This window comes from Arvicanthis niloticus, chromosome 7, assembly GCF_011762505.2.
Source record: "Arvicanthis niloticus isolate mArvNil1 chromosome 7, mArvNil1.pat.X, whole genome shotgun sequence".
Taxonomy (NCBI): domain Eukaryota; kingdom Metazoa; phylum Chordata; class Mammalia; order Rodentia; family Muridae; genus Arvicanthis; species Arvicanthis niloticus.
In genome coordinates, this window is record NC_047664.1 from 3614240 (window position 1) to 3637651 (window position 23412).

The 23412-nt window shown below is 45.1% G+C and overlaps 2 protein-coding genes across 4 annotated transcripts in view; both read right to left on the reverse strand.

Annotated features, from left to right (window-relative positions):
* The window catches only part of Btbd8 (BTB domain containing 8), an 82555-nt gene extending 67836 nt beyond the window's left edge, over positions 1-14719 (reverse strand). For 2 of the 3 annotated variants that reach the window (XM_034508592.2, XM_034508591.2), the window contains exon 1: positions 14423-14719. In XM_034508592.2, the coding sequence (XP_034364483.1) occupies positions 14423-14571 (149 nt within the window). In that variant the 5' untranslated portion in view covers positions 14572-14719. Of the gene's footprint in view, positions 1-1393; positions 1464-14422 lie in introns of all 3 variants that reach the window. The other variant, XM_076937795.1, reaches the window with a different exon arrangement.
* Positions 14720-18847: 4128 nt separating this feature from the next.
* Positions 18848-23364, reverse strand: LOC117713109 (lysophosphatidylcholine acyltransferase 2B). Its single transcript, XM_034509424.2, has 2 exons — positions 21358-23364; positions 18848-20612 (listed from the first exon to the last, which is right to left on the reverse strand). The coding sequence occupies exon 2, from the start codon at positions 20505-20507 to the stop codon at positions 18954-18956; it is 1554 nt and encodes a 517-aa protein (XP_034365315.1). The 5' UTR covers positions 20508-20612; positions 21358-23364; the 3' UTR covers positions 18848-18953.
* Positions 23365-23412: the final 48 nt, after the last annotated feature.

Sequence of the window (23412 nt, forward strand, 5' to 3'; positions counted from 1 at the left end):
CCTCTACTACATAACGTTGGAGCATCTGTTCTTCTGCCTTCTGGCCCAGGATCATCTGACAGACCTTAGTGCTGCAGAATTATTAAGGGCTGATTACTCTGTCTAGGCAGATATAATCAGTCGACTGTTCTGCAAGTGTGTCCTTTTCTGGACAGTAATTTGTCTGCAGATGGAAAGAGGCAATTCTTGTCTAGTGGCTGTCTCACCACAACTGGAGTAACTCCAAAGATGCTCAATTTCTTCTTAGAATTCAATATAGGAAGCTGTCAGGAGCAGACAGGTCTCTAATCAAAATGAACATTAATACAGAAATGTTTGTCATGTCAATTCTGTGGATTTCTGATGTTTTGAAAACCAACTATCCATGTAAGGTAATCTGGACTGTTGCCTGTTAACTCCACTCAGCTATTTCTAAATAAAACATAGAAAACACCCTAACAATAAACTCCAACCCATGAATTTGCTGTAGTCCCTTCCATGGATTATTTTTAAAGATAACTCTATTAAAGTTTTAGGTAACTAACTTAGAGTTACACAGTGCTGTGCTGAGCCCCACCGCTCACCGTATGGATACAGACTTCCTACTCTAGAGGCTCACGCTGAGGCCAGTCTTTTTATTTTGTTGTTTTATTGAGATTTCTCTGTGTAGCCCCGGCTGTCCTGGAACTCAGTATATCCTGGAGCTCTATAGATCAGGTTGGCCTGGAACTCACAGATCTACCTACCTCTACCTCCTGAGTGCTGGAATCAAAGGTGTACACCACCAATGCCCAGCTCAAGCCCTGAATCTTCTTCTTCTTTTTATTTTTTATTTATTTTTTATTTTTTTGAGATGGGGTTTCTCTGTGTAGCCCTGGCTGTCCTGGAACTCACTCTGTAGACCAGGCTGGCCTTGAACTCAGAAATCCGCCTGCCTCTGCCTCCTAAGTGCTGGGACTAAAGGCGTGTGCCACCACAGTCCGGCAAGCCCTGAATCTTCTAATGTGGCAAGTTCCCTGGAGAAAAAAAATCTGATGTTTAGGTAACTTTACAGAAGAACCTCTTATCCACATAAATATGTTACAAGTCTACTCTGTAACAGCACCAAACCTGGCTATTTTCTCTAGACATACCTACCTGCCATACATTCTGATTTATACATTAGGCACATTATTTATGATAAAATAGAATACATACAATAATATACTACAACCAAACTTACCCAAAACTTAACAAAAGTATGTTGTTTTCTCAACATTTTGCTGAAAACTCAAATTATATACCCAATTTGTCCTCTCTCCCAACCAGCTTCTCTGCTGAGAATTCACATGCCTGGAATTTCAGACACACCAGAGACTGAAGCTGAAGAACCAGGACTTAAAGCTTATGCTAGGCTGCTTTTGGCTGGGCCCACCTGGTTCACATTAGACTGCTTCAAAACAGCAAAAGTAGATCCATGAGTAGCCAAACAGCAATGGGGAATCCTGTCCATAACAGATGATAACCAGAGACAGAGAGAGAGAGAGAGAGAGAGAGAGAGAGATTTAAAATAGGCAGCATGTAACTGTGTGTGTGAGAGAGAGGTTTTTTATTTTATAAAACCACTTGTATCAGGTGCAAGTGTATCATGTATTTTCTTTAAGTTAAAAATCTGAAACATTAAGTAGTGTTTACTGGCTCACCCAAAAGTAAAAGCTAGAGACAAAGCAGACTGGAGCAAAGGCCTGGTGTTGCAAAAGCCCGACTTATTTCCATCTTTTGCCTTCTACCGTTCTGGCCTGCCCTATCTGTTTTATATTCTGTAACAGTCTACCGAAGACAAGATGTTTACAAGAATCAGTTTATTGCCTCGCAGGTCTACAGTCAACTTCTGATCTCAAGGTGCTAACATCTGGTAAGAGGCTCCATGCTTTATCGAATGGTGGAAGGTAAGAGGGCCAATCTTTTGTATAGTGTGTGTGCGTGTGTGTGTGAGTGTGTGTGTGTGTGCTCACGCACGCACCCATCCATGCAGGTCAAAGGCTAATGTCAAGTATCTTCCTTAATAGCCCTGTACATTTTTACTTTAGAGCAGGATCTTCCACTGAACCTGACGCTGCCTCATTTGGTTAGGCTGGCCGGCCAACAAACCCCAAGAATCATCCTGTCTGCCTTTCTCCAGGTGCTGAGATTACAGTGTGTGCCCCCACACCAAGCTTTTATGAAGGTTCTGGGGTACTGACTTCTGAACTTCATGCTTCAACAGCAAGCACTTTCTGATTGAAGTCATCTTCCTAATGTCAAATTCACTCTTCAATTTTTTTAGGGAACCAGTTTCACCCACAAGAATGTATCGTTCAAGGCCTAATCCCCATTTAAGGACCTACTGACAGTTAATAACAAGCCAATGACAGTTATAAATTCCAGCTTGTACTTGAAAAGGACAAATATTCAAATCAAAGCATAACCTATATAAAGCACTTCAGACTCCTACTGGGGTTTAGTTACCACTAAGCATTTTGTAAGTATGAACAATATACTAAGAACATAAAGACCACTATATGGCTAAAACATAATGTTTGCCCCCTGGAGTTTTAAGCACAGTAAAAAAAAAGGCAGATCTGGAAATTAAAAGGCATGATACATTCAACAGCAAATACACTCCCTGGCCCTGGCCTCCAACCACCCCAGACAGACAACACACAAGACTACAAGATATGTTGGGTGACAAGATAAGAGCAAATTGTCCTCTGAGAGACTCTACCCAGCAGCTGACTCGGACAGATACAGACACCCACAGCCAAACAGTGGATGGAGCTTGGGGACTCTTATGGAAGAACAGGAAGGAGGATTGTGGGCCCCAAGGGGATAGGAACTATCAACTAACCTGGACCTTGGGGCTCTCAGAATCTGAACCACCAACCAAATAGCATACACAAGCTGGACCTAGTCCTCTGCATGTATGTAATAGTGTATGCAATGTGCAGGCTTGGTCTTCATGTGGGTCCCAAACAACTGGAGCAGGGCGACTCCACAAGCTGCTGCATATGCAGGATATGTTCTACAAGCTGGGCTGCCTTGTCTGACCTCAGTGGGATTGGAAGCACCTAGCCTTGCAGAAACTTGAAGTGCTAGTGTAGGGGTATATGCAGGAGGCCTCCACCAGCTCAGAGAAGGGAGGTAGATGAGGGAAGGATTGTGGGAGGGGGCAGTGAGCAGGATGTAAAGCAAATAAGTAAAAAAAAATTAAAAACTATGTTCATTAAATGTGATCTTTTAGCATTGGTTAGAAAAACAAAGTGAAAAGGAGTTCCTGGCTTTGTTCCTTACAACAAAATACAAACTAATCCATAGGGTGCTTCAGGTGTGGTACAGTGCAGAGGGCTTTTAAAGGCACACACATCCTGGTGCCCCACGCTGCAGTTGCACATATGAAGGTGAATAAGAGGCAAAGAACTTACTCAGACCCTATAAGAGGAGAGTCAACAAACAGTCTGAAACACAGGCAAACTGGTCTTTTAGCTCTCAGCCATTAGCTGGGTAGAGTGGGAGCCTGAGCCAGGTGGGATCAGTGGTGACAGAGAGGATGAAATGAAAACATCTGTAGGTAGTAACTGGAGCTGGGTGACGTGGGAGGTGAAGGTGAACAATCTTTGGTCTGGATAGATAACTGGGTGCTGCTGGTGATGCCCTTCATCTGGACTTGCTCGTCCAATCTCTTCAGCTCATCTCTTGAGATGTATGTCTAACTGTAGTCAGGATACAGTCTCCTGCACAGTCATACATACTTCCTTTTCAACTGTCCTAAGATTTGGAGCCATTTCCTGTTCTTGCCTGTCTCAGCTCACCCACATATATTCACTCAACAACCCTGTACCTTTTCCATTTCCACTGCTAGCATGTAGCCTTAAGCTACCATAAAATCTCTTACCTGACTTCTTTGTTTCTAATGTCTCTTTCCCCAAAGTCAAGATCTAGATGTTGATTCTGTTTCTGTAGAAAAAGAATGCCCTATTACAATCTACAGTTTTAACCTATCCACCCTCACATGCTGTCATTTTGTCTGCCATAAGCACAAATATCTTCAAGATAAAACAATCTGTCTTAGGACTATTGTTGCAAAGAAACACTATGACCGAAGCAACTTGGGGAAGAACAGGGGTTTATTTTACTTAGTACTGTTAGGAGCCGCGTGAGCGTGATAGCATTCGCCATTACAAGATGGCTCGGGCATCCTGTCCTTCCACAAGTAAACAACTAACTACGCAGGTGCAAAAGGCAAAAATCGCGCCAAAGTCACTGCCCATGCCGGGGCATAATATGGGTAATGAGTGAACAGCCAATCAGAAGTGAACACGCCACTCTAGGGTACATATAGCAGTGCCTTTCCCGGGCTTGGGGTTTTATCCGCTTCTGCTGATACAAGAATAAAGCCTCACTGTGGTAACCACCCGAACGCTGCCTCACGTGTCTCTTTCGAGGACGAAGGGGACATGGAGGGGCTCGGAACATCTGGTGTCGAAACCCGGGTTCTTCAAGGCGCCGCGGAAGACCCCGGAAACTCGGGGCAGGTTAAAAGACTACAGGATCGAGGTACGTCTCTGAGAGATATGTTTGGGGTGGAAGCTTTTGTTGTGGGCGGATATTCACCCATTGCCGCCGCAGCAGTAGTTGGCCTTTTGTTTGCATTGCTTTCGCTTTTAGCTTATTTGTGTTATAAAGATCCAGCTTGCAACACAGCTATTAGTGCAAGTCAAGAGGTTTCAGGAGAGGTCCACTCCAGAGTATCAGAAATAGGGCATGTTAGCCGGCATCAGGCCAAAGAGCCTGGAAAGGAGAAGCAGGCAAAAAAGCCTGGGCAACAGAAGCAGGCCAAGGAGCCTGGTCATAGGAAAGAGTACTCAAAAAGAACGGGGGCCACTGCAGGGCCTGTTAAGGTTAAGGACCCTTCACCGGCTGGTGAAGAGAGAGTAGAGTTCGGGGGGACCCCCTGCACCCCATTAAGGAGCCTGCTTCCATAGACCTTAGCAGCTCCAAGGAAGACCTAACGCAAGGAGAGGAAGAGAGCCTAGAGCAGGAAGCAGCCGCCTATGCAAAAAACAGCCGTTTTGGGATAAGACTAAGAAAGACCTTGAATCCCTTGGCCCCGCCCTTGCCTCCAGCCTATGCTCGGGCAGCGCCTCCAATTCATTTCTCAGCCCAGGAGATCGGAGACAACTACAGCTTGCATTTCTGGTCTTTGAAGCGGCAGAAGGCGCTCGTGTCCATGCCCCAGTAGAGTATAGACAGGTCAAAGAATTAGCTGAGGCAGTACGTGTATATGGAATTGGGGCTAATTGTACTCTATCCCAAGTGGAGAGATTAAGTACAGCTGCTATGACGCCAGGAGACTGGCAGGACACAGTGAAGGCGGTACTTAACAATATGGGCCAATACCTAGAGTGGAAGGCATTGTGGCACGAGGCACTACAAGCACAAGCCAGGATTAATGCAAACACTGAGGGACAACAATTATGGACTTTTGACATGCTGGCTGGAGTTGGCGTACATGCGAACGACCAGACCGCTCATCCCTGCCAGGTCTACGTACAGATAGCATCAGCTGCAATAAAGGCATGGAAGTCCCTCCCTAGGAAGGAAGGCAGTAACCTTTATTTGTCCAAGATAATTCAGACATCTAATGAGTCTTTCTCTGACTTTGTGGCCCGAATGACTGAGGCAGCTGGCAGAATCTTTGGGGAACCAGAGCAGGCAATGCCATTGATAGAACAGATGATCTTTGAAAATGCCACAGCTGAATGCCATGCAGCCATTGCTCCTCGGAGAGCCAAGGGGCTACAAGACTGGTTAAGAGTCTGTCGCGGCTTGGGAGGTCCCCTTACTAATGCCCGACTTGCAGCAGCACACTTAGAAATGGCTGCAGTCCTCCTTAAAGGTCAGAATCGTAGAAAATTCCCTTCAAAACATATGGCCCGATGCTTTGCCTGTGGGAAGGCGGGACATATGAAGAAAGAGTGCCCAAATAATCAAATACCATCAAAACTGTGCACCAGGTGTGGAAAGGGTTATCATCTGGCTCGAGATTGCCGCTCTGTTAGAGATATAAGAGGTCAGATCCTCCCTCCAAATCCCTCAGCCATTAAGGAAGAAAATTTTTCAAAAAACGGATATACGGGCCCAAGATCCCAGGGCCCCAAAAGATATGGGACACTGCTGAACAATCAGGGGATTCTTTTCGCTGCAGAGCCACAAGGGGTTCCGCAGGAGTGGACCTCCGTTCCACCTGAGTCCTACTAATGCCACACATGGGGGTGCAGCCAATCCCGGTTGATTATAGAGGCCCCCTGCCAGGGGAAGTGTCGGCCTTATTTTAGGCTGCTCCTCTCTTACCTTAAAAGGTATACCCCAGTGTAATAGATCAGGATTATACCGGAGAACTTCAAGTTCTCTGTTCTAGCCCACAAGGTGTATTCTCCATCTCCCCTGGGGACAGGATTGCTCAATTGGTTGTCCTTCCAAGCTTGCATGATTGTTTTCCATCCACCGAGAAGCTTAGAGGTACTCATGGGCTTGGTTCCTCAGGAACTGACTTCGCTCATCTGGTGGTTGACCTTAAAACTAGACCCACCTTACAGTTAGCAATAGAGGGGAAGAACTTTACTGGAATTCTGGATTCGGGAGTGGATAAAAGTATTATTTCTTCTAATTGGTGGCCCAAGGCATGGCCTGTAAAAAGATCGTCCCACTCCCTACAAGGATTGGGATGCGAGGCCAGTCCCGCAGTCAGTTCTCGCTCGTTGACTTGGCAGGCACCAGAGGGTCAAACAGGAAGTTTTATACCTTATGTGCTTCCTCTCCCTGTCAATCTCTGGGGAAGAGACATTTTACAAGACCTAGGGCTAGTTCTGACTAGTGAATACTCCCCACAAGCTATAAACATTATGAAGAGCATGGGATTTAAAGAAGGGAAGGGTCTCGGCAGGAACGAACAAGGAAGGTTAGATCCTGTCTCACAAGAATCAAACACAGGAAGACAAGGCCTGGGTTTTCCCTAGTTGCCATTGAGGGTTCTATGCCCATACCCTGGCTCACAGAGGAGGCTGTGTGGGTTCCTCAGTAGTCCCTATCCTCTGAAAAATTGGAAGCTGCTACAAAACTTATTAAAGAACAAGTGCAGCTCGGTCATCTAGAACCTTCTACCTCTCCCTGGAATACACCCATATTTGTCATTAAAAAGAAATCCGGAAAGTGGAGACTTTTACATGATTTAAGAGCCATCAATGCACAGATGCGACTATTTGGCTCTGTGCAACGAGGCTTGCCTTTACTCTCTGCCTTGCCTAAGCAGTGGAAAATCATAATTATAGATATTAAAGATTGTTTTTTCTCTATTCCTTTGTGTCCACAAGATAGACCAAGATTTGCATTTACACTACCTACTATTAATCATTTTGAACCTGATAAAAGATATCAGTGAAAAGTTCTGCCTCAGGGCATGGCCAACAGCCCCACTATATGTCAGCTGTATGTACAAATGGCCCTCGAGCCAATTAAGAAACAATTCCCCTTGGTGCTGCTGTCCCATTACACAAATGACATTATTATGTGTCATAAGGATTTAAGTACTTTACAGACCTCATACCCCTTATTATTAAACACCTTGGAACAGTGGGGTCTACATGTTGCTACTGAGAAGGTTCAATTTCCAGAAATTGGCTCCTTTTTAGGGATGGTTATCTATCCAGAAAAGATAATTCCTCAGAAATTAGAGATTCGTAGAGACCATTTACATACCTTGAATGGTTTTCAGACATTATTAGATGATATAAATTGGTTAAGACCATTTTTAAAAATGCCCTTGGCTGAGCTGAAAGCTTTATTTGATATTTTGGAAGGGGATGCTCATATTTCCTCACCGAGGGCCTTAAGACCGGCTGCGAGCCGTGCTCTGCAAGTAGTAGAAAATGCTTTACAAGATGCCCAGTTGAAACGCATAGGTGAAACCAAAACCTTTGACTTATGTGTTTTTAAAACTAGACACTTACCAACTGCTGTATTATGGCAGGAGGGGCCCTTGTTATGGATTCATCCCAATGCTTCTCCCGCAAAGATTATTGAAAGGTATCCAGATTCAGTCGCTCAGCTTGCCCTTCGTGGACTAAAAGCAGCCGTTACCCATTTTGGAAGGGAGCCTAAGGTTTTGATAGTGCCTTATACTGCCCATCAAGTCCAAATACTAACGGCGACCTCTGATGTTTGGGCAGTGCTGGTTACTTCCTTCAATGGTCAAATAGATAATCATTATCCTAAGCATCCCATCTTACAATTTGCCTTAACTCAAGCTATCATATTTCCACATATTGTGTCTCAGGAGCCACTCCCAGATGGAATGGTAGTTTATAAGGACAGGTCAAAAACAGGAGTGGGTGCCTATGTGGTTAATAATAAGGTTACATCCAAACAATACCATGAAACCTCACCTCAAATTGTGGAATGTTTAGTGGTGTCAGAGGTTCTGGAAATCTTTCCAGGTCCCTTAAATATTGTTTCAGATTCCTTCTATGTGGTTAATGCAGTAAAAGCATTAGAAGTTGCTGGGTTGATTAAGACATCTAGCAGACTTGTAGAAGTTTTGCAAAAGATTCAGCTTACCCTGGCTAAGTGAAGATTCCCTGTCTTTATAACTCATATTAGGGCTCATTCAGGCTTACTGGGACCTATGTCCCGTGGAAATGACCTGGCAGATTGAGCCACAAAGTTGACTGCAATTGCCCTTTCGCCAAAATTAGATTTGGGTAAAGCCTTTCATAAAAGGTTTCATGTGACAGCTGAGACACTATGATGTTGATTTAACATTACTAGAAAGGAGGCTAGAGATATCATGACTCAATGCCAAAACTGCTGTCAATTCCTACCTGTTCCCCATACAGGAATTAACCCTCGGGGAATTAGGCCATTACAGATCTGGCAAATGGATGTTACTCACATCCCATTCTTTGGCAAATTACAATATTTGCATGTCTCCATTGATACCTGTTCTGGAGTTATGTTCGCCTCTCCATTGACCAGAGAAAAGGCGGCCCATGTTATTCAACATTGTCTCGAGGCTTGGAGTGCCTGGGGAAAGCCTAAAATCCTTAAAACTGACAATGGACCAGCCTACGCTTCTAAAAAATTTCAACAATTTTGTCGCCATATGGAGGTGACACACCTGATGGGTCTTCCTTACAACCCTCAGGGACAGGGCATCATTGAGCATGCTCATCTTACCCTTAAAACTTATTTGATAAAACAAAAAGGAGAAGTTGAGGAAGCTCTGCCCACGGTGCCATGAGCTACTGTTTCTCTGGCACTTTTTACCCTCAACTTTTTGAATTTGGACAGTCAGGGCAACACTGTGGCTGATCGCCATTGCCTAGAACCAACTAGGCCAAAAGAAATGATAAAATGGAAAGATGTTTTGACTGGTCATTGGAAAGGCCCGGATCTTATTTTAATAAGATCCTGGGGAGCGGTTTGTGTTTTTCCACAGGAAGAAAACAACCCATTTTGGCTGCCAGAGCGACTGACGCGGCAACTCGCGGTTCCTGAAAATGACCCCCCGAAGGATTCATCTGCAGACGCTCTCAGTTCTCATTTGGACTCTCCTAAATCGGGTTCCTAGTATATATAGTGAATTTAGATGGCTATCCTATCTGCTTTTCCAAAACCTATGCCCTTGCCTTCTTAAAAGGCGCCGCTTCTGCTAACTTGTACCAATGTAACTTGCTTTATGTCCCAGTGCTGGTCTGCTCTTGTCTATAAGCAGGCCCTAATAGCCAGTATACCACTATGGATCCCTATCCTCATTCAGACGTCTGGGACCTTGACTTGATTTCGACAGAAGAGAGATTTTGATATAACTGCAGCCATTATCACTGCTATTACCATCTCTGCAGCTGCAGCTGTGACAGCTGGCACAGCCTTGGCTAATCAAGTTACAGCAGCTACTGTTGTTAATCAAATTTCAGAAAGGACTTCTGAGACTTTGACCACTCCACAGAAAGTGGATGCACACCTGGCATCAGACATTCTGTTAGTCAATCAGAGAGTTGATTTGCTCCAAGCCCATGTGGAGCAGCTCACGGATGTGGTTCAAATGAGCTGCATGTCAGCAACCCCACATATATGTATTACACCTCTGAGATTTATGAATGATACATTTATTCAAAGCCATAATCTTTCTGTTTATTTACAAGGGAAGTGGACTAGGGAGCTGGACCAGATGCAGCAGCAATTGCAGATCCGGATTTCGAGCCTTAATGGAACACGAGTGGACCCCATTACCCCTGACAATTTTACTTCTTGGCTTACCTCTGCCTTTTCTTTCTTTCTTAAAGGGTGGGGATAGGTCTGTTTGGTGCAGCCCTATGTTGTGGATTGGTGTTCATGTTATGATTGGTCTGCAAGCTCAGAGCCCAACAAAAATGTGACAAGGTCGCTATCACCCAAGCACTCGTAGCCTTGAGCAAGCATCTTCCCCTGAAATTTGGCTATCTAGGCTAAGAAAGTAGCTGATGACTGAGACCCTCAGTCGATGCACCCCAAGGGTTCACCCATTGCACTGGATCGATGAGAGGTCTAAGTCTAGCCAGCCCTTGCCTGAATAACTGTGGTACCTGAATATGTAGAGGTGTTGTGAGTGGGTACTCGACAGGGAATGTTCCACGAGTGTAGATAGATTTCCCAAAAGTATGCCTGATTGCACAAAGGTTTGATGCCAAGAAACCTCCTCTCCTGGTGGCGCCCCAGGGTGGAGGCTCCCTTTCCCCGTCAAAAGGCATCGAGATGGGTATGGGAAGTATTACTCGTTGCACAACGACAAGAGAAGAAACCCATTACAATATCTCATTTTGCACAGGGGATCAGGCCTCTGCTTTCCCTCACTGAGTTGGTGCCTCGCTTGATAGGCAAAAGGCTATTCCATCTTAATAAAATTGATAGGGGGGGGGGATGTTAGGAGCCGCGGTGAGCATGATAGCATTCGCCATTACAAGATGGCTCGGGCATCCTTTGCTCCCACTAGTAAACAACTTACTGCGCAGGTGCAAAAGGCAAAAGCACGCCAAAGTCACTGCCCATCCCGGGGAGTATTATGGGTAATGAGTGAACAGCCAATCAGAATTGAACACGCCACTCTAGGGTACATATAGCAGTGCCTTTTCCGGGCTTGGGGTTTTTTCCGCTTCTGCTGATACAAGAATAAAGCCTTGCTGTGGTAACCACCCAAACACTGCCTCACATGTCTCTTTCGCGGGCGAAGGGGACACGGAGGGGCTCGGAACACAGTTCCATGGATTAAAAAGCAATGAACACAGGAACTCAACCAGGACAGAAACCTGGAGGCAGGAGCTGATGCAGAGGCCATGGAGGGTGCTGCTTACTGGCTTGTTCAGCCTGTTTTATAGAGCCCAGGACCACCAGCCCAGGGTAGTACCACCCACAATGGGCTGAACCCTTCCCCATCAATCACTAATTAAGAAATGTTTATAGCTGGATCTTGGGGATGCACTTTCTCAATTGAGTTTCTTTCCTATGACTGTAACTTGTGTCAGGTTGACATAAAACTAACCAGAACAGAGTCAAATCTATTTATATAACCTTGGTTTTTATCATAAATCTCAATACTTTAATCTCATCTTAACTGGACTGTATAACAAGCCAAAGTTAACGTCATATGCTAGTTAATTAAGTAAGGTAACTTCTGCAGAGAAATTGTATGATAATCCAGGTAGCAAATGATACTTCTAAGAGTACCCCCCCAAGAAGGAATATTAATGAGATAATATACTTTTCCTCCCCAGAAGCCCATCCTTCAGTGTGACAGACAGAGCAAGACAGTACAAAGGCTCCTCCATCTCGTATTCTTGCTGAGGCCATTTCAGGTTTAACTAGAATTTGCTCTCCTTATAGAGAATCCCACAAAAAAAATTACCCAACTCTATTGTAGAAATCTAAGGTCAAAAGAATCCAGCTGACAGGATCCTTCTGGTTTCCATCTGCGCCCAGAGCTGATCCTGTGCCACAGCGCTCCAAACCCAGATACCGCCAGGAGAGATCTGGTCTCCCAGGAGTGCTGACACACCTGTGGGCATAGGGAACACCACCACTTCTGCTCAAATTTCTGGCCCAAGAGAGACCAGCCCAGAGTCATCAGGACAGGAATCAGGAACAGCTGGGGACAGGATCCTTCCAGTTTTCACCTGTGCCCGGAGCTGACCCCGTGCCAGAGCTCTTCATACCCAAATCCCTCCCGAGAGAACTGGTCTCTCAGGAGTGCTGACACACAGGCTTGCAGGAGGGACAAGCCACAGTCAGAGACAGCAAGACCAGCTAACACCAGAGATATCCAGATGTCGAGAGGCAAGGGCAAGAACATAGGCAACAGAAACCAAGGCTATCTGGTATCATCAGAATCTAGTTCTCCCACCACAGTGAGCCCTGGATACCCCAACACACCAGAAAAGCAAGACTCTGATTTACAGTCACATCTCATGATGATGATAGAGGACTTCAAGAAGGACATAAGTAACTCCCTGAAAGAAATACAGGAGAACACAGGTAAACAGGTAGACGCTCTTAAAGAGGGAACACAAAAATCCCTTAAAGAATTACAGCCAGCAGGGCAGTGGTGGCGCTCGCCTTTAATTCCAGCACTTGGGAGGCAGAGGCAGGCGGATTTCTGAGTTTGAGGCCAACCTGGTCTACAGAGTGAGTTCCAGGACAGCCAGGGCTACACAGAGAAACCCTGTCTCGAAAAACAAAACAAAACAAGAAAAAAAAAAAAAAAGGAATTACAGCCAATAGGAATAAATACTTTAAATTGGCTATAAACTGTGAGTAGTCACCTCCAACAAGTGGGCTCCTTTGACTGCTTTTCTGAGTCCTAACTCAAGGCATGAGTTTTTCTTCTTTCTATCCTTTTCTTTTAGACACTGGCCCACACACTCTGGACTTTCTCACTGTTCTTTGGAAATACCTCACATATCACACAGCACCTGTTCTCCACTGGGGAGCCTAGCAGCTTTCTCAGACCAGGACATTAAAGGCATGGCTTTCTCTTCCCCACGCTTCCAGGAAGCTGCCAAGATATGTAGCTTGCCTATTGAGTCCGTTTTTTAAATTATTAATGAGATTATGATGACTATAAAGAAGACCTCAGTTTTTCTCATAAACATATGAACCCAACGTGAAGATCCCCAAATTTCCACAGTTGTTCACAGTAAGAGTTGAAGAATAAAGCTAGGTGTTGTGGCGTATGCCTCTAATGACAGGCAGAGGCACACTGATCCGTGATCCTGGTCTACAGAGTTTCAGGACAACCAGGGCTACATTGTGAAAACAAACAACAACAAAACCCACATAAGCAAAAGAAAGTTTTGTACAATAAGGGTCAGTAAAATGGCCAGGCAGTGGTGGCGCACACCTTTAATCCCAGCACTTGGGAGGCAGAGGCAGGCAGAGGATTTCTGAGTTCGAGGCCAGCCTGGTCTACAGAGTGAGTTCCAGGACAGCTAGGGCTACACAGAGAAACCCTGTCTGGGGGGAGGGGGGGGTTGTGGGGGGGAAAGTCAGTAAAATGATTTGGAGGTTAGCAGCACATATTGCTCTTGCAGAGGACCTGAGTTTGGTTCTCGTCACCTACACTATTATAGAAATGATATGCATTCCCAGTAAGAAATCACTCCCACACTTATCACGAGTCTGGGTGTAGCTAATTAATGCCTAAGGAAGAGCTGGCCTTGAATACATTTTTACTAACTTATACACACCTTAGGAAATGCATTTCCATATACGCTGTCATCCTTAAATGGAGTCCCAGCCCCAATCTGCACTTTCAACAATTTAAAGAGACAGGAGTCTGAGAATCACTTGGGTGAATGGGGTGTTTGCACAGCAGAGATATTGCCAGAATTATTTTCACTACACCAGTATGGTTGCCGTCCCCCAACCCCCACACACACTCCAGTTAATGGCCGGGTTCATCTTGCTCACCTGTCAGAATTATGCTTCCCCTGCTTAGAGCATAGGGGACTTAATGGCAGACCAGGACTTAATGGTATTTGTGACCCTGAGCTGTCCCGTTAGATAAGGCACACTGTTCTGTCCTTCATTACAAGTAAACGCTCGTTTTCCTAATTGAATAATTTTTCTTACAACTTTTTAAAGACATGGTGTGCGTTTCAGGGTCTGGACGCAGCCCGAACTCAGTACCAGCCACTACCGGTGTGTGTGAGTCTTAGAAAAACTGATTGCTACGCATGGTGTAGGTCTAATTTTTTGTCCTCCTTCTGAGTGCGGCGAGACTGGTTCCTTGGATCGGACTGAGCTTCCTTGGGAGGGAGGCGCCCAGCGAGCACTCGCAGGCGCCTCAGGACTGGAGCGAGGCGGGGAGGGAGTGAGCAACGCTGCTCCCGCCTCCTACCTGAGCACGTCCCGGCTGAGCTGCTCCGACACCACCGCCTTCAGCCGGCGCCGCTCCCCGGGCCCCTTCCTGGGCAGCCCCTTCCTGCCAAGCCCCGGGGACCTCAGAAGACCCGCCGGGGCCGCGCCGCCCGCTCCACAGTGGGCCATGTCAGCCGCAGAGCCCGGGTGCCAGGCCGCGCGGGCCCGGGACGGGGGGCGTTCCCGAGCCCAGCAACGCGCCGCGGGGTCCGCCCCGGAAAGAAAATTCCCGCCCCACCTAGTTTGCAGCGGGTCCCTAAACACCGCGGACCCGGCACCGCGCGCTAGGACTGAAAGCCCGCAGCCACGTGACCGGGCGATGCTGCGCAGGCGCACTCGCTCTGTTTACATCAGTCTACTAACACCCTCCTAATCTCCTGGAAGGAGAACATCTCCAGAGCTTTATACCTTTCTTTCTTCTTACTGGTTGGTGTTAGTCAACCGCTTAATAAGTGTTATGGAGAAGTGGCTTGAAATAAATGCGAGTAGCTTTTGTATGTCTCTTCCTGGAGTGTCTGCATCCTCTGCCCTCTTTATCTAGGAAAGATGGGGTAGGGAGTGTCACCAGAGTTTTCCAGTAGTGAGTGTTAATGTCGTGAGCAAGGAGGTAGATAGGCATAGTTGTATAACACAAGTTATATTTTAGTATGCTGAGGGTCATCACACAAGGTTCACACTCTAAATTCCCATGGTTAGCTGAAGGTTATGTAAGAGTCCATGATTCGCAGATGATAACCAGGACTCAGATAGTATGTAAACACAAAGAGTGTTTTATTTTGCAGAAGTCCAGCATGCTGAGGTCTCCCATTACCAAGACAGAGAGACAATCAACTGAGCTCGCAGGCCCGATTTAAAGCACATTAGGGGATTCTGGGGTAGGTGACCTTCGTCTTGATCCATCTCTTAAGAATATTCTGTTACTGGGTGGAGACTGGAAACTGTTGACTACCCATTGCTCTTGCTTCCGGCCATGTGGCTAGTCACCTTTTGACGGCTGGGCAGTTTCTGACTAGCTGCCTGAAGCCTGGAGTTTTTTCTAGTAACTGATTTGCCTGGATTTGCCCAGTTCTTAGACCTTGTCTCCTAGACTCCTAATTTGAAGCCTGTCACAGAGTCAACCTGTCTTAGACTACTCTAACAGTAGTCTTTGATTTGAGGGTCAGGATCCTGGGAGACAGAGAGAGAGACTCTCCAGCCACAAGGCAGAGATCAAGGTGACATCTCTCCAGAAGTGCAGAGCAAAGCATTGCTCTTAGTCTCTGTTTATATACTATCTACTGATGTCATGGGAATTCTAGGCCTGTGACTGATTATCTTAAGTGATGCCACTGTTTTTGGTTATCATGTGCAGCCTTGAGAGTAGTGGAATTCCTGGCCAAGCTATTTTTACAAATCTAAAATGCACATTTTGTTTGTTTGTTTGTTTGTTTTTTTTTTTACTATGCTCATGACACCTAGAGCTTAGCTTTGAGGAACAAATGGTTTTGATTAAGAAAACCTTAAGGTTAACCCTCTCACAGCTCCCTGTCTTCATGACTGCTTAACTCCCCTGCCCAGCTGGTTTCATATCACAACCATTAAGTTATCTGCCTTTTTTTTTAAGGGCTTCCTCACCCCAATATTCCTTCTTAAGTTGTAAGGCTTTTATGGGTATTCTAACTTGAACATGTGACTCTGAAGATTCCAAGCTAGGATCTGCTTTTATTAGTGCAAATGTGCAGTGTGTTGAGTCCAAAAGAAATTCCATCTCTCCAAATTCTGGTGGTTAGATAAGAATCCAGCATTCCTTGGGAATTTATGAAGCCAATCCCTTTTTACCAAAGGAGCTATTTGTGGTGTGTGTTAGCATTCCAAAGGTCATGCTTGCCTCCAGGCTCCCTCAGTATCACAAGTACCTGTTACACATTTCAGAGTTCATGTTAGCATGCTGCCCTTCTTACCTCCTTCACAACAATAAGTGTCTCTGGGCTTACCTTGTTCTCCTTATAATCCTGCTAATTTTGCTATGTTCTTCCCCCTCCTTCCTTCACTCCCTTTTTCCTTCTTCTTCCTTCCCTCCCTCCCTCTGCTCTTCTGCTGTCTGTCTGTCAATATCTATCTATCTATCTATCTATCTATCTATCTATCTATCTATCTATCTATCTCTGCTCTTCTCGAAAGGCCAGTTCCAGTCTGCCATCATGTTCAATCTGCTACTTTCTCTCTCTGCTCTAGAGTCTTCCAGATGCTTCTCTCACATTTTTGTAATAAAAACCTTCCCCTTACCCATATCATGCCATCCATTTATGAAGTGTTTTTATTTCTGCACCCAAGTGAGCTCCATATAGATCTCCCAATTCCATGCATTTACATGCAAGTTAAGTCATTTCATTTCTTTTCTTTACAGCTAAATAAATTTCCATTATGTATTGTCAGGTCCAAAGGGTACCCTAAAACACCCCAAAAGGGCAGACCCCTGGGTTGGTCCAAAATTCAGTCTAAGCTCAGCTCAAGCTGGACTGTAGAAATATTTCTGTCAGTTAGATTAACTATTTCTCAGGAAGTTGTGAACCAGATTCCTTGTATGCAAAAAAGGAGTCATTTCCATATCCTCTGGTAGAATGACACAATGGTTCTCTATTGACATACACCTGTGGCACCCCTATCAGTAAAAGATCCCCAAAGGGAAATCCCCACTCAAGTCTCAGGACATCGCACACCCAAGGACTCACAAGAGAACAGCTTGATGCAAACATATGAGGCAGTTTAATATCAGAGCTCTGGGTCAGCATGTATCTCACTCAGGAGACAGAGGAGCTGACCCCGAGGCTCAAAGGATTAAGGCATTTATAGGCAAGGGGTGGGGATGTGGGAGATTTTCACTCGGGTACACATGATTGGTTGCTTTACATTTTTGAACATCAGCAGGCTGTGGTGGGCCCAAAAGGGGGAAGGGTGGAAGAACACCAGATGGCCCATTACTCATTTGGACATATCTCTGTTCTTTTAAGGATGTCCTTGTTTATTTTTTTTTTTTTTATTTTTCATGGCCAGCCAGTTCCTTGGATGATTCAACAGGCCTTTATCCTGTAACTCCAAATCCTCTGTAACTAATTAACTGGCCCCAAACCTGCTGACAGGCATTTTTAACTATTTAGGTTAGGGGAAAGGAATCACAGGGCCCTGCTATTCTTATTAGTTTGGGCCTATTTCAAAATTTTCTTTCATCAGCAGATCAAAATCCATGCTAACTAAGCTCCTACAGTTTCCTATTCACAAGTACCCAGTATAAATTTCAGTGTCTATACTAGCCGCCACCCCCCCACACACACACAACCTCTCTCCCTCCACTGTGCTAGCTTCCAGGCTATTACAACTCACAGGGTTCTATCCTCCAGGATACCCATCCATCCTCTCTATAAAAGCACAGATTTCCCCCCACCACCACCACCCTTGCTATTCTCATCCTCTGCTTTGGACTTTCTCTGATGTTTCTGCCTGCGCTCGCTCTTTCCTAACCACAATAAAAGCCTTTCTTTACCATGACCCCATTTACACATATGTGCAATACATTTTTATTATCCATTCTTCCAGTGATGGCCATATAGACTCATGCTACTTCCTAGCTATTGTGACTAGAGCAGCACCAAGCATGGTTGAGCAAGTATCTCTATAGTACGATATAGAATCCTTCTGATGCTTTCTCTCAATTAAAGAATTAAAAAGCAGGAAAGAAATGTTGCTGGAAATCCTAGGGAGTCCCAGTAAAGAGCTGTTAAAGGATACCTGGGAAGTCAGGGTCCCCTTGTTGGAGTTCTTAATTTCATATTAAGGTAATTTAAGAATGAAAACAGGAGCTTAAGGACAGTTTATTATCAATGAAAAGGAAAATCTCAGGGCAAGCTGTAAATCTTTTTAAGTCTGAGTCTATTTGCTAGGTTGTAAAGCCATGTTTCTGCTTCTTATTTTCTGGGTGGATGGGACTACAGACACATGCCATTGTGCCCAGTGAACATTATCTTAAGGAAGGGAAGGGTATTATAATTCTTCAAGCTTATTTTAAATATAATATCTGTGTTGGTTAGTTTCTGTCAGCATGACACGAACTAGGGCCATTTGAGAAGAAAGGACCACAACTGAAGAATTGTCTCCATCAGACCAGCCTGTGGACAAGTCTGTGGTACATTTTCTTGAATGCTGACTGCTGTGAGGGGGCCCAACCCACTGTGAATGGTGCCTCCCCTGGGCAAGTAGTCCTGGGTTGCATAAGAAAGTATGCTGAGTGACCCATGGGGAGCACCCGTCAATGGTTCCCACCTCTAATTCTGCTTGAGTGCTTGGCCTGGCTTCCTCAAAGACGGAAGCCCTTTCCTCCCCAAGTTGCTTTTTCCAAGACAGTATCCATGCTACTTAGAGTAAAAACCACTGAGTTTTCCCTCAAAGGGTAATTTTTATTTAGTTTGTCGTTTCCACCTAAAAGTTCTTTTCCTGTTTCTAAGGATGCCTCGAACATCTTAATATTAGGGAAATGTTTATGCCTCTCCTGGTAATGAATATATATAGGCTGTCTGGAGATCTATGTATGAATGAAATAATTTGGCATATGCTGGATGCTTCAGGGCAAACCTCCTGAAAGTCCTGTATGAAACCTGAGTTGAATCCTTGCCAGCCATCTGCTGGAAGAGTGTGGAAACATCTAGGTCTGGCACTCCAAAAGCTGCCCGAAGCATAGTCGTCAACTCCTGTTCTGTGATGTAACCGTCCTCATCAAGATCGAAAAGTTTAAATGACATTTGCAGAATCTTCTCGGTGTTGGCGGGGTTGCACAGGACAGTTAGACCTATCACATACTCTCTGAAGTCTATGGTGCCGTCCTGATTCCTGTCAAAGAGAGAAAAAAGCTGTCTCAAGGGCTCTGAAATTGGGAGTTTTAAATAACGTGAGAACTCTTCAATTCCGATCTTGCCTCCTTTTGAGGAGACTGCAACCGAAGCGTATCTGTCCAAGTGCTTGTGAATATTGTCCCAATCCAATTTCAATTTCTGGCTGATTTTTGTAAATTCCACCAAGCCAGCTTCCATGGGTAGTTGAAGTGCACCAGCAGAAATCATCAGTTTGCAGTCTTCGAAACTGTGATCCGTTACAGGCAACTTCAAAGCATTTGCCATGTTGATTCGGACTGTGTTGGCAAAAAGGATGGGGTCTTTCTTTTCTTCTTCACTTGGGGTATAAACAGGCATGAACTCGACCTCCACTCTAGTGAAGGGCTGACTCAGAGTAAGCATACATATCTGGAAGCCTGAGAATCCGTGCCAAGTCCAGGTCACTGTGTCCAGGGTGTTGGGGTACCTAAGTAGCACTGGCTGCACAGGGACACCTGGGGAGAAGGCTCCTAGTTTAAAAGTAACAAGACAGGAGCGGTTGGTGCACACTCCTTCTGGAAAAATCAGAATCTGCGGCCACTTCATTTTAGATTTCACTCGCGTGAGGATTTCATTCCGGGTAGTCTTTCTAGAATTAGGGTCTTCTCGTTGCACAAGCACAGGCTGAGTTAACAGGATACATTTCCCAGCCAATGGGATCCTTACATGCTGACTATCAGAGACCACCGAAGGGAGCCCGGCCACAACAACAGCGATTGCATCAAAGAAGGTGGAGTGTGGTGCCGTGACGAAGATGGGGGCCTCCTCTCTGGTGGCCTTTTTTCCTTTGACCTTAACCAGGAACCCAGCAAAAAAGAACGCCAAACGAAGCAAGAATATGAGCACTGGCTTTATCAGATGTTTCCTCCAACTCCTCATGGGTTTGGTAGGTTGAGTAGGCAAGTTAATGGCGGAGAGTATGGCCACTGGCCAGAGAAGGATGAGGAGGAAGACAATACAGGACACCCGCACGGGTACCAGCACAGTCCCCAGGATGATGGTGCAGGCCCAGCGCCAAGCACTCAGGTGTGTGGCGTGAGTGAAAGGGTTGGCTACCGCGGGAGGATATAAGGACTTGTTCACCTCCTGCGCAGTCCTGCTGTCCCACACCTCCACCTCGGTCGTGGTGTCTATGGTGTCTTTGCGCTGGGTCAGATGAGCCATAAAGCCTGATTCTCAGCGTATTCTCCACATCCAAGAGCTACTTCCGTTTGCATGTAATGAGCACCCTTACAGCTAATTGTTGGTTAATAGGAAATGATGCACTACCTTGAAAATTAGAAGAAAAAAAATCCGCAGGAGAATTAGAATCTCATCAAGAGGACAATCACGGTGTGCTGTTGGTTTTGGTCATATACGTGGTTAGTAAATTTTCACATAACAATTTCTGGTATTATAGTACTCCTATGTATTTACAAAGGAGATATGAATTTGAATGAATAAATATGAATTGCAACTCTCAAACTTAAGTGACAATGCCAGGAAAGTTTGCCGTGGGCTGCTGTGAGCGCTAACTCGTGAAATTCGTCCGCTCTCCATACAGATTGACTTCTTTGCTGATTTCATTCTTTTTATGTCAAGAAGTGTAAGGTAAGGCACCTTAAGAATTTGTGTTATGAGCCCTTTTCCATACATAGAAATTTATGAAAAGTAGATTGTAAGAGAGGAACAGGGAGGAAGAGAGAGTAATAGGCTCTGTGACTGGAGAAAAGAAATTGGTAGAGAAGGAAGGGAACCAGCAAGAGGGGGACAGGGAGGGGCAGAGAGGGTGGGAGAGAGAGCTGAGGAGGAGGAGGAGTGAGAAGAGAGCACAGTGTGTACGTGTGAGACGTCAAAATGAAACCCACCCCTTACAAAATTAGTCATTTACAAAGAAAAAACTTAGCGTACATTAATTCTAATAGGCCAGAATTGACTATGGCATATAGGTTTATATTGTTAAGATTGGTCTGCATGAGCCAGTCAACATTCTAAACTAGAAAAAAAAATGTGACTAAAATAAGATCTACTTAACTGTGTCAGCACGGTCTCCAGGACGAGTCTCTTTCCTGTTGTCCTTGGGGAGTCATGGAGCCAGTTAGTGTGAACAAGGCTCTCTTCTAGATCTGGAAGCACTCCTAATCCTGACCATGCTGCACTGGGGAGTCACGTTTGCTAATTGGTAATCTGAATTCCTTTCCCCAGAATGAATACGTGATTGTTTAGGTCCCTGAGTTCACATCTACTGATGAGCATCAAGTTAGCCCAACAACAGGAAGAGCTATGGGTACCAAAGCTTGATAAGCGAGGTGTGGTCTCCGTGGAAGGTCACTTCTAAGTGCCAACATTACACAAGGGGAATCGGAGGCAAAGTTACATGGTAAAACTTGTTCTCACATCTTTAAGTTGGCCATACTCCCTACCGTACACTTTTGTTTCAAGGCTCCAGTATAAGGTTGTAAACAATTGAGCTTTTATTGTGCCTAGATGTTACCATGGCACAAGGAGAATTCTGAGGGCACTCCACATTCTCCTGTCACTATGAGGACTGTCTGTAATGAAGGAAGTGCCACTGAGGTGCTGTGACTTGCCAGGTTACTAATTGCCTCTTTTGCCAAAGAGGATATCCCATGACAGTGGACAGCAGTGACTGGAGCAGCACTGTTTCCCGTCTGTGACTTGTTATTATACAGCTCACCTTTCTACTCCTTCAGCTTTCTTTAATTGCATCCTATAGATGCTTCTTAAGAAACAGTTCTCATACCATCTTTCTTTTATACTCCATGGGCCAGATGTGGTGTGATATTTAACTATAACACTGTACCGCAGTAGTCAGTCCCTGACCCTCATCCATGGTCTTACTTACTTGTGGTCCATCAAGGTTTAAAAATATGAAGTGAAAAAAAATCACAGAAATGCTAAGTGTTTTAAGTGGTACAGAACTCTCAGCAGTGTGATTAGATCTTCCTGTGTTCAGCTTCATCCTACCTGGGGCTGCAGATCCTCTCTGTCCAGGATAGCGGGGCTGCATGTGCCTCTATTCACTCGACTTTCAGATCAACTATCCTGCTGTGCATCACTTGTGCAGAAGAAAATCCATGTATTGTTCAGTGTAACTTAATCTCGCCCACTAACGGTCCCAAAAATGCCAAAGAAAAGCCATAAGTACTACTTTTAATTAAAAAGGTAGCTATTTCCCATGAGGAATGAAAAAAAAAGTATGCTGTGAAAATAGAGAAAGAGGTTGGTGCTAATGTGATCATCATACCTCAGACTCAGAGAGTTACAGCCACAGCACACAGAAAGGGCTTAGTCATGACGGGAAAGCGTCATCTGCAGTTTGAGGTCTGCTAAAGGCCTTGGGGCTGCATTTATTCATAAGAAATTGTACGCCCACAGTGCAGCAATGCCCACAGTGCAGCAACGCCCACAGTGCAGCAATGCCCACAGTGCAGCAACGCCCACAGTGCAGCAACGCCCACAGTGCAGCAATGCCCACAGTGCAGCAACGCCCACAGTGCAGCAATGCTCACAGTGCAGCAATGCCCACAGTGCAGCAACGCCCACAGTGCAGCAATGCCCACACTGCAGCAATGCCCACAGTGCAGCAATGCCCACAGTGCAGCAATGCCTACACTGCAGCAATGCCCACAGTGCCACAGGCCATTATTCTAGACAATGTACATCAGCTTTAAAAAATTATATCTTGCCCTGTAAAACTTGGATTCTAGTGTTCAAAGGAATTATAATATTAATTTCTTACTGCACTGAAGAGGTAAAGAGATATTTTCCTACTTGGTTGATGTAGCACATACCAGTTTCAAATAGAGTTTAATCATTCATCATAAACAGAACTTAGGATCCATTTTCTGAAAGACTTATCTAGCCAAGTTATTCAGATTCCTTTATAGATTATAAAGCCATGGGAGTTGATGTTGGAATTTTTAATGGCTAGAAACACTATAGTAGAGACAATGTTTTAACAATAAAATGAAAATGTTTGATATTGCTGATCTGCCTTTTATACTTCGGCCTAGCTCATATCACAAGTGTTTGTAAAGGGTACCATGTGTTAATAAGATAAAGGAAA